The sequence below is a fragment of the Merops nubicus genome, unplaced genomic scaffold (genome assembly GCF_000691845.1).
Source record: "Merops nubicus isolate BGI_N331 unplaced genomic scaffold, ASM69184v1 scaffold10474, whole genome shotgun sequence".
NCBI lineage: Eukaryota > Metazoa > Chordata > Aves > Coraciiformes > Meropidae > Merops > Merops nubicus.
In genome coordinates this window covers 12,754-23,928 of record NW_008603659.1, presented here as the reverse complement: position 1 = coordinate 23,928, position 11,175 = coordinate 12,754, and the positions used below count along the sequence as shown (strand labels likewise).

Sequence of the window (11,175 nt, the reverse complement as noted above, 5' to 3'; positions counted from 1 at the left end):
CTGCTGCTCAGAGAGGTGAGTTTACTTAATTCAGCCATATGACAGAACAGAATGAGCATTCTTAGGATATTGGTATACTCTTTTTGGATGTGCCTCAATCCAGGAAGTGTTTACTAGTGAACTGAGAATGCATGCTCTGGTGTGGCTTAGTGATACCATAATATTTTGGTGTGTGTTTTAGTTCCAGAAGTCAGATTTGTTAATCACAACAGTGTCTCTGTCAGCTGTATTGATACCACTTTATCTGACAGAAAATCGGTTCCCTGAGAGAGAGCTTTTTTGCTTGTCTTAATTTGAAATTGGCATGTATTCCTTCCGTTTCTTCAGGGTAATGAAGAAACGGGGTTTGCAGAACTTTTTTTTTTTTTTTTTTTTTAAAATATGCAAACACCTCTGCAACTAATACAAGAAGTCATAGCAGAAACAACTCTACTTCTCATTGTAGTGATATTGGGAAGGGTGGGGGTGATGGTATTGGAGGTGGGATGCTGGGGGAAGGATGACAGCGTTCTGGAAGGAAAATTCATTTGTATGTAAAACTGAGGTGTTGTTTCAGCTTCTGACTCTTACCCTCATCACCAAAGCTTTTTTCAGTCTGTAGGTTAGACGTTGATAAAGGGAGTTAGGAAGTTTAAATCATGATCAGCAGCTCTGTGAGGAAAAGAATAGCAATGAAAATTCAAAACTAAACAAGGCTTAAATAAAGAAGCCAGAATTTATTACCTAAAGTGAGATTTAAAAAAATAAAAGGCACAACCACCTTAGCATAAGTCGTTAATGGCTGTATTTGCATGTTTTTTCAGTGATGAAGTCTCAGTCAGGCAGTTGGTTCACAGCTGGGACATCACCAGAAATCGGTACAGTGGTTTGGATTCGTCCAAACCTACACTGTAACTTTTCCTTTCAACAGACCTGGAAGGGGATGTTTGTTCTCTCTCAGACACAGCTAACTGCTTCCTCAAAAGGAGCATTGAGATGAGCAAGAGACATCATCCATATTTTTTTCTTTGTTTTTTTTTTTTTCTTTTGTTTTTCTGTCTGTGTTTTCAGCAACGTCAATTGATTACAGTTCCTTTGCAGACAGATGCAACAGCTGGATAGAGCTCATTAAACTGAAAGCTCAGACCATAAGGCGCGGATCAATTAAGACAAGTAGGCGGCTGTTTCTACCACGTTATGATAATCTGAGACATAGCTCTGATTTCCCAGTGGTGAATAGTGGAGTTTCCTGCCCAGCAGTAGTCTTGCAGATGACATAGAGAATGAATACCTGAGTGTGAAAACTGCCGACATTGTTCATGTCTGTGTGAGCTTAACACAGGGTCTATGAACCAGTATCATAAAAAGCAAAATATGGTATATGTGTTCACTTAGTAAAAATTAGTAATCCATAAATGTGTACGCCTACTAATTGTATAACATACACTGCATGGATGTAGGTGTATGTATGATCTTGGAAAATTTTTGATGAGAAACAGGAAGCAATCACCAAGGTGACAGTCAAGGCAATGGTCACTAAATTAGCAAGTGGTGAGTTATTTTTCAATAGTTCTTTGGCCACAGGTCTATCTTGCTTAAATTAGCAGAGATTAATATCTGTTTTAATGGAAAATGCTGCACTGGGGAAACACAACAACTTTCACACTTCCTATAATTGTTCCTCCAGCAGAATATGTATTTCAAAATGTTGGCACTTTTTTTCTTTACCTTCACTTTATAACTGATTGTTGTACGTGCAGCTACTCGCCTCAATGTTTTCCTTTGCAGGCATGCCACTCTTCCAAATAAATTCCATTTCAGCTTTTTGTCTCCTTTTGCATGCATTGCATGATAATTTCCTTTCTCACATGATATGGCTGAGCATCACAGGCAGCTGAATGTTGTCACCAAGCTATTTGGAAACCATACAGAAGAGTCTTTGTGTTTTGAGAAACAGTCCATTTGTCTTACCTGATAGTTACTTTCTCTTCTTTTTTCCCCATCTTTTTAGCTGCTTCACTTGATAAAGCAAGTCCACTGTCTGAGGGATACTTACGGCACCGTTCTGTTCCATCGTGCACCAATTCCACTGTCACGGTTGTTAAGATGACACCTCTCTCTTTCCTACCTGGGGCAAAAATAACCAAATATCTTGGGATAATCAACATGTTTTTTATAAGAGAAACCACTTCTTTGCGCGAGGTGAGCTCTTTGTTAGGGATTAGCACTTCATGTTAATCATAAGAATCAAAGGTAAGTGTCTGAAGAGGTCTGAGCTGAGGTGTGGCATAGCAATAGAGTTTCTCTCACTTGAGGGTAGGTGCTGAATGAGGAGTAAGTCACATTGCAGTGCTCTTGTCATAGACCCTGTGGAGTGCTTTGTATTTGGTGGTGTTAGGAAAGGGTTGCTTAACCATTGCCATCTCTGCTGAATGTGGGTATAATACTAAACCAGTGGGTTCTTAAAGAGAACTATATGGACAAAATGGATCTTCGACCAAAGGTGGTAGCTGGGATCGTTTGACCCCAAACCAGATTAATTAAATGCTAAAAAAAAAATAAAAAATAAATGCATTCTTCTCTCCTTTAGCAAGGCTCAATGATGAACTTTGACAGTATATGCAGATTTTAGAATTTGTTTGCTACAGGGCTTCCCATATCATATGTAATTATATTGCTGATTTTTAATATTACATTCTCTGCATTCTTAGTAACATAGCTCTGTGCTAAACATGTAGAAAGCGTGCCATGGAGTGTATAACCACACAGCCAGCTTGGGGAGTGAAACTAGTGGTACTCAAATGGTGATCTCCAGCCTGGATCTGGAGAATAGATAGTCCTCTGAGCATGCCAAAATGGAAGACCTATTCCTTACCATTTTCACATCCTTTTGGGAAGTAGCTGCATCTTTCTGCTACAGTTTCCAGCCACAGAAGCAGAATGTATGTCTTGCTTCATTTGTCAGTGCTGGAGTAAGCTGTTTCTTGCTAATTACAGACTGATAAAATTACAGAGCAGGTGTTAAGAAAAATGGTCAGCCCTCAGAGAAAGGAGTTGTGAGCTCTCTAGAGAAACTTTGATGAAACAAACATCTTGTTTGGGTCTTGCAAGTTACAGGCCCCTTTTAACTTGAGAAGTCTATGTGAAAAGGACAGCATTTTCAAAAGGATGTGTGTAATATGAGCAGGGAAATGGTTGCCTGGCATTTCTGTACCGGGTGCACTTTCTGTAGATGCAAATGAAGTAGCTGGTAAGCAAGCTTTGGTGACTAGGATAGTAGGTATCAGCACAGGGAGGTTGCTCAAGTATTTGATTCAACTGCCCCATGAAGTTGGGACGGTTGTGTAGTTTCTGTGACACTGCTATTGCCAGTACCCAGGGCAGCTAATCTAGATCTATTTGAGCTGCACAGGCTGAGGCACAAACCAGTTTTAATACTCATTGCACAGTATTGGCCTGAGGCTGTAACAGGGCCAAAACAGGGTGTTCATTATTTCCAACTCAAACAGTGTCTTTCAGATGCTACAGAAAAATAATTAGCAGCATTTGGATTTGTATTGCTTTATATTTTATTTATGGTAGTTTAGAGAATATTGAGCTCCTATTTTGCCATGTACAGGGGATACTTATAACCTTTTGTTACCTTTCTCATCAAATTTTTCATTAGTTTTATAATATTATAGATTGTTCTTTTTCCCTTTCTGTTGCTGTAACTGTTAAAACACATGGATAGTATCAAAGTTTCATGAGGAAACTTGTGAACTTTTGATTTCTGGCTGCAAGTTACTTCATTCATGATTTATACTTGGATTGGTAAAACCATGCTTGCCCTTCTTATGTTAATTTTCAACCAAAATATGTTTTCTTATGTCTTATGAATCTGTTCAGGGTAGATTATCCTCACTCCAGTAGATATGAGGGTAGTCTGTATTTGTTGAAATTCAGCTTAGGTAATCTCTTCTTCTACCTGCCTCTTTCATTTTGAAATTTTGTAGATACTTTGAACCAGTAGTGAGCTGTTTCATCAGTTTCTTTCCTCTTTTTTTTTTTTTTTTTTATTCTGTGGATTTTTTGTTGTCATTGATTGCGAAGTTTTTGTCTTTTATTTTTTCCCTGCAATGTAGTTGCTCACATTCTTTCTTTTAAGCTGAATTTAATTATTCAGCTTAGCACCAAAGAAGTAAAAATCCCCCACAAACACCATGAAGTTGTAAAACTTGAAACGGGATGGCTGGAAGTGATTTTGGGCTTCAAAGGGGAAAAAAAAAAAAGAAAAGTTCAAATATCTTTCTTGTTAAGTCTCTGCTCTGTCCCTTGCTTGCTTTGTATTAATCCTCAGTAGAAGTTTATTCTTCATCTGATACACCATTCACTAAAATATTCCGCTAATAGAAATGTAGAAAAAGTTTGCAGCTTCTTGTGGCTGTACTTACCTCACATGAAACATACCTGTCTTTTTTTTTCCATTTTAGGAGGGTGGTGTCAGTGGTTTTCTCCATGCTTTTATTGCTGAAGTGTTTGCAATGGTGAGAGCTCATGTTGCAGCTTTAGGGGGCAATGCAGTCGTCTCGTACATAATGAAGCAGTGTGTCTTCATGGAGAATCCAAACAAAAATCAGGTAAGTTATGGTATGAAATAACAGTGCTATTGTGATTAGTATGACATATTAGTATACATTTTGTACATTTAAAAACAGTAACTCTGTAGAGGCATGTCTGCATAACACTTCTGGATCTCTCATAATGTTTGTTTAAAGAAGTCAAGACTGTTCTTGAACACTTGAGTTAACACAAAGTTATGAACATGCATCATAAATACCCAAATATGTAAAAACACTGAATTTACTAGGATGAAGTAAATTGCAGGCAACGGCTGAACAGTAGTGCTGAACTTCCTTAGCTTTTCTGATGTTGCAGTGTTAGGATTTCCATCCTAACACCATGTAAAAATCCCCGGAGTGGCTGGTATAAAATGCTCAATTTTGGACATAAAAGGGACAGATCTTTATTAGCAAAGATGACATCAGAATATGCTTGACTTGGTACATGAAATATGTTCAAAACAGTAGTAAAAGCAAGTACAGCTACCCAGATTTTAATTTGTAGTGGTCTTAGAATCTGTTGACACGTTTGATGGCACATGAGTGGCTGTAGAAGAAAACCCAACAGAGATTGCCTAACTAACATTCTAATTATTTGTCCTCCTCCTGATCTCTGTCAACTTTATTTTCTCTGCATAGTTATTTCTAGCAGACAAAAGTAAATATCAAATATGTTCCTATTTAATGTTTGGTCACTGTGTGGTGTTTGTTTTTCTTTTCCAGGCTCAGTGTTTAATCAATGTCAGTGGTGATGCTGTCATCTTTGTACGTGAGTCCGAGTTGGAAACGTTACCGGCACAACCTTCTACAGTTGCTTCTCAACCCACAAGTTCTGGAGGAGATGTCACAACATGAAGGTTGAAAAAGTGAAACAGTCTCTGCCAAATATAAAGATTATTTAAACAGTGGGAATGTTTAGGTTTGCATCTTCAAAATCGGTGTCTCCCCATAACGTTAGTAGTCGAAATCCAAGACAATCACATGTTTTGTCCTTCAACTTGATGTAATGGTCAGGGCAGCATCTTGGCAGCTATGCTGATTGTTTTGTTGCAATTACAGGCCCCTGTGAAACGAGGACAGTAGGTGAAGCACTGATAGGAGAGTGTAGATTAAAATAGTAGGCATCACTTGGAACTGAGATGGTAAACAAACTGTTGCATTTTTGAGCTGATCAACAGGACTATGATAAATCGTAATTCAGAACTGTTTCTGAGTTCTCATAGTGTATTAGCTGATTCTCAGCTCATTTTAAAAAATAAGAGGGTTTGGGGTGGTTGGGAGATAGAGAAGCCTGTATTACCCAGCCTTTGCCAAAGGAGCAAGAGATTTGTGTGCTCAAGTCTGAACTGAGATCATGGAGTGTGAAGAGGAGGAAGCAGCGCCGAAAAGAATTGCAGTTGGAATATCTGTGTACTAAAAATATTTTTCACCTCTTTGCAAACTGTTGGTTCATTTTTTAAAAAAAACTGTTGCTGTACACCATATATTTTGGGTAGGTGTTTCAGAGTTTCCTGTTGTCTGTTTTTGTTTTTAAAAAGGTACCAGACCATGATGCTGTGTTCCTAGTAAATATCAGCCAACCAACCGACCAAAACCCCAAAAGTTCTGAAGTGCGTTTGGTGCTATTATAAAATGTTCATGACAAAACAGATCTCTTGCTTTTTTATATGAGGTTGTGAAGGAACTGTCACGAGGCTCATTTTCTTCAGGCATGATCTCTTGCAAGGATGACAAACAGTCCTCCAGAAGCCAGTTACACAGAGCTGTACTCCAGCATCCCTTCCATTTAACAAGTTGGAAATACCTGGCTGATGGGGGACTGATGGATGTTTGTGACACTGATTTCTGCAAGATGGTTTTGGGTGGGTTTTGTTATTGTTGTTTGTTGGGTTTGGTTTTTTTTTTTTTTTTTTCCTGTTATGTATTTTTTTTTCCAGTACAGTAGCTGGGAAATGAGGGTACTTCAAAGAAAGGAAATTTGTCATTTCCAGTAAATGCCTGAAAGGCAGTGGTAATTTAAAGTAAAAACTGCAACCTTTGATTTGAAGATGCATTCTTACTTAATTCTGACAATACCATACATGGAACTTGAACAAACGTGTAAACTTGAATGTAAATATTCTGCTTAGTGTTGAAATTAAGCAATGGCATGATTATTTGTTAAAATAATTATTTCATTGTAAATGAGCATGAAAATCATTCTTGCACAATAAATTTCTTTATTAAATTTATTGCCTCTTTATATGTGTAATAGTTAAATGTGTGTGCTGGGTACCTACTGAAGATGTCCCACCCTTGTTTTCCACAGAGGACCATATTTTGTGGAGAAGATTACAAGCTGATGATTTAAAATTCAGGGAGTTAATTATATTGAAAGTGTTTGAATTAGGTGCTTACCATAACACTTCACTCATACAGTTAATTGTCTTTTTAAATTCTGTAGCTGTTGCAGCCAAACCTGCCATAAATTAAGTTGCCTGTAAATAGTTGCAGCTCCCTTGATTATTTTGCAAGGCAAATCTTGTTCCCTTTGAAGCTGATGGCAGAATATTAATAAACTTTAGAAGGTCTTGGATCTGGCACAAGGAGTTGTTTTCAGTGTAAGTACTCAGCATGAAAATATTCTCTGAAGTAGCACATTTAAGTAGCTGTTCTTGATCTATTTGTTTTGTTTGGGGTTTTTTTTTGGTAGCTTCTATGGAAGTATTGATGCTGTCTTAATTTCTATCTGTCTAAAAGGTCACAATTTCTTCTAGTGTGTTTCAGTAGATATAGAGGAGGAACTTTATCATCTAGAATTTTTAATTCTTCTCTAATATTCCAGAAATAACAGCCACCCTGGGGAGCCCCGTTGCTCCCGGGGGCCCAGGCAGCAGCATGATGCAACAGGAAGAGCTGGATTTCAAGATCTAGGCTGACACAGTAGCTTAAATTTTTGAACATGCTTAAGTTGCATTACTCACTCCAAATCTGGCATGCTGACAGTTTCCAGTGGCAGGAAAGGACTCCATCCTTCTGGGTCTCTTCCATATGCAGGCTAGCTTGCTTCCCAGGTTTTCCAGAAGTCAGCTGCATAAACCCAGCCTGGTATGAGAGCAAGGCAGTGGGAGAGGCAGATCTTGCTCCAGACGTCAGAGCACTGTGCTTGTGAGTATGGTGACAAATGAGAAGGGGCTGAGGACAGATTTGTGTGCTGCTGGGTCTGCTGTCATTGTACGTTTGTGATAAATGCATTGCCTGAAAGCCAGACCTCCATCTCCACCAATATAGCTGGAGTTAATGATCTTGGATAATAATTTACTGTGTGTGTCAGTCAGTGGGCAAATTGCTGAGTAGAAGTCGGTGTCTGAAATTGTTGATTTCAGCTTTGGAAAGAAGAGTCACATTCCAATCAACTTGCAGATTTTTAGCATAAACATGCATATTCACAGTAAATGATGCACGTTCATTTTTGTTGCAAAAGCATTTCCATCACTGGGTACAGAAATATTTCCTTAAATTGTAGGGAGGAGAGGAGCTAGGGTAATTCCAATTTTGGTTTTATATCCTTAAAATCAGATGTCTATTACACTTCAATCAAGGAAAATCTTTGTCTGGAAACCTTGTTAGATTTTGGAAATACCAGAGTAACTACAACCTTGTGAGCAGAATATTCACCCTGAAAGAGCTCTTTTATTTTGGGGCAGTGCACGTGAGCCTGGTAAGCTCTCAGGAGATGCCATTATCTCCTGGCATGTACTCTGAAAGCCAGAGGAGCAAATGAAAGCACTTGCGGACAGCAACCCTCCTTCTTCCTAGGTGGTGTGTGCCATCTTCAGAGCCATGTGGCACCTTCCTGTCCTGCTATCCTGCCCTGGCTTGTGCTCCCCTCTTCCTTCTCTCCCTGCCCCATCTCTGGGGGGTTTGGTTAACCACAGGAGCAAAGGAGAGGAGGCTGCTGTGTTCCAGTTTGGAAACTGCAGTTTCTGTTCACCCTCCTTGCAGGACAGCAGAGCTATGTGCATGGCAGAGCTGTAGTTCAGTTGTCAAGCTTTCACTGAAATTGATGATCTCTTTATACTCCGGCCTCAGTCCAAGGGCTGGTGCCATTTGCATGAGTGGGGATGGCTGAGAGAAGGTGGAATGGATGAGTTGCTTGTTATTAAATTGCCATAACCTCAGACCTCTGTCCTCCCCAGTGCTCAGCTCCTGCCCTTGTGCTGCATGCTTTGGTACACTGCTCTGAAGGGATCTCTCCTTCATGCCAGAAGCTTGCAAGCAGGTTTTTAAGCTGTCACTTTAATTTTACATCTATCAACTGTTAAACTTACCCAGGGGCCATGTGAAGAGAATGAAACTTAGCAATAATGTGTTCACACTGGCATTTCTGTTGCTGTGTCAGAGCAGGATCTGTTGAAGGTGAGATGCTTTTGTTTCTAATGCCGTTGTTGGTTTTGACTGTCTCCACAAGAAGCAGCAGAGCACATCTATGGGGCTGCTAACAGCCCAGGAAGAGTTTGGTGTCTTCAGGCTACGTCCCTGTTGCCACTGCAGAAGAAGAGGGGCTGAGATAAAGATACACGTGTAGATATCTATAAAAGAAGGTAATGCAGGCAGGAGAAATGAGGGAAGAGCACAAAGTGCAGTTGAGTGTCTACCAACAAAAAAAAAGACAGGAAAATAGATCAAATAGATTGAAGAGGCAGATGATAATGATTCCCCAACCAAAATAAAAAAGAAATACTGAAAATACAGAACAATAATGTGTTGTTTCAGCAATCACTATAGTAATATATTGCTCTTGTGCAACTTTTCATCATTAGGGCTTGAATTACTCTGCAAGATCTTGATCATTGTCTGGATTTATTGAGGGGCAACACGACTCACTCACAGGATGCAACCTCTTGAATCCTGCTTTAAGAATTACTATGTTTTAGCACACCAAAAGACATGGCTGATGGTCTGAGAAGTCCTCCCTGCACTTCTATGCCCAGGATTCATGGTCTCACTGAGTTAAATGCCATGGAGCAGTGTCTAGTTCTTTGCCTTTTTATCTTGGAGGAGGTCACCATCAAACAATTGCATTTATACTCCCCTTACTTGAAGGAGAATAGCCATATTTTTGCACCCAGCTGGACAGCTATGTCTGAAGAAAATCCCTTATCTGATAAAAATCTAGGTTTTTTTTAATAGACTTTGTTTCTGGAAGTCAATGAACAAGTCCTTTAGTGTGTGTTTGACGTGCATATATTCTCTGTGGGTACATGCACATATCTTGCTACCTTAAAGGCAGCAGGTGGTTCACACAGCTTTTCACACCTCTGTACACACAGAGATTTTGGCTCTACCTGCAGTGACAGTTCCAGCCTCTGTCTATGAAATGTGCTGTGCAATCAGGCAGCCATTCTTCATCTAGGTAAGGTCTGGGTGGGAAATCTCCAGTTTTCCTCTTACACCTGCAGGATGCAAAAATTATTCTGATGATGCAACCACAGTGTAGTTTAGAGGAAGAAATCTCCATTAGAGGCATGATACAACTATATTTGGGTAGCACACATACCCCTGGAGAACAATCCAGAGATTACAGAGGGCGTGCAGATCAATAATGTTATGTTGTTGATGAGATGGATGATGCCACAGGGGAAAGTAGGAGGAGAAGACATCTGAAATAGTGCTGCTGCCTTGCTCACAACTCAGCAGGAGTGCTGTGCCCATTTTTGATTGGGCAGACGTGGGCCCAAGTGAGAGGAGAGCTCAGAAGTTGAGAAAACCTGATCTGCAAGGAAAGGACTTGGCTGCAGTGAGTGAAACAGTGACCTGGGTAACCAGCTTTGAGTTCTGTTTCCTACAGCTGCAGCAGACAGACAGCAGAGGAAGTAATGGGCTTGAAGCAGAACAGGAGAGGTTCAGGAGGCACACCCGGGCATGAGGAGCAGGAAGCACTGAGGCATCACCCGGGGAGGTTAGTGCTGTCCTCCACCAAATGCCCCAGAGAGATGTTGGATGAACACCTTTCAGGATTTGCACCCGTGAGCACTCTGAGCAGGGGATGAACTGGATGACCTGAGATCCTTCTTACTCTGAAGACTTCACACTTTGTAGATTTACATGGACTCTGTTTTGAGCTGAGATCCTTCTTCCCAAGTGCTCAGATCTGGCCCGAGCTGCTCCTCCTAACCTATGTTCTAGTAACTTTCTGGTAGGAAGTAATAAACTGAATATGAGCAGAAACAGACATCACCTTTTACAGTCACTTTGCCTACAAATAAACTGATATTTTTATAATGTCATTAGAGTGGTATTAAACTCAATTTAGTTATTGTTTCTTTCCTAGGAAAAAAGTTTTATTATGATTTTTCTGAACTCATAGAGTTTAGACTTGAAAACACTCAACTAAGCCCCTCTGAAAATAAGAGCTTTGTATTACAGCAATCAAATCAATGCCCCAATCACTGACGTTAAATTGAAATGTGGAATAGTGTGGGCAGAACTTCACTCAGTTCTCAGTAATAACGTTATTTCAAATACATGTGCATAAATTTAAGCTGATATTCTGCAGTAAAACAATTACATTGTCTCATTTAACTTGATGAACCACAAAGTGGTTACTTCTTGC

General features: G+C 39.8%; 1 protein-coding gene across 1 annotated transcript in view; it reads left to right on the top strand.

The window, feature by feature from the left end:
* Nucleotides 1-5,435, top strand: part of C2CD5 (C2 calcium-dependent domain containing 5) — a gene marked incomplete at its 5' end in the record, with an annotated part of 56,555 nt that extends 51,120 nt beyond the window's left edge. Inside the window, 5 exons of the mRNA XM_008938750.1 lie at nt 1-15; nt 1,051-1,152; nt 1,991-2,181; nt 4,452-4,598; nt 5,304-5,435. Of these exons, the coding sequence (XP_008936998.1) occupies nt 1-15; nt 1,051-1,152; nt 1,991-2,181; nt 4,452-4,598; nt 5,304-5,435 (587 nt within the window). The remainder of the gene's footprint in view (nt 16-1,050; nt 1,153-1,990; nt 2,182-4,451; nt 4,599-5,303) is intronic.
* Nucleotides 5,436-11,175: the final 5,740 nt, after the last annotated feature.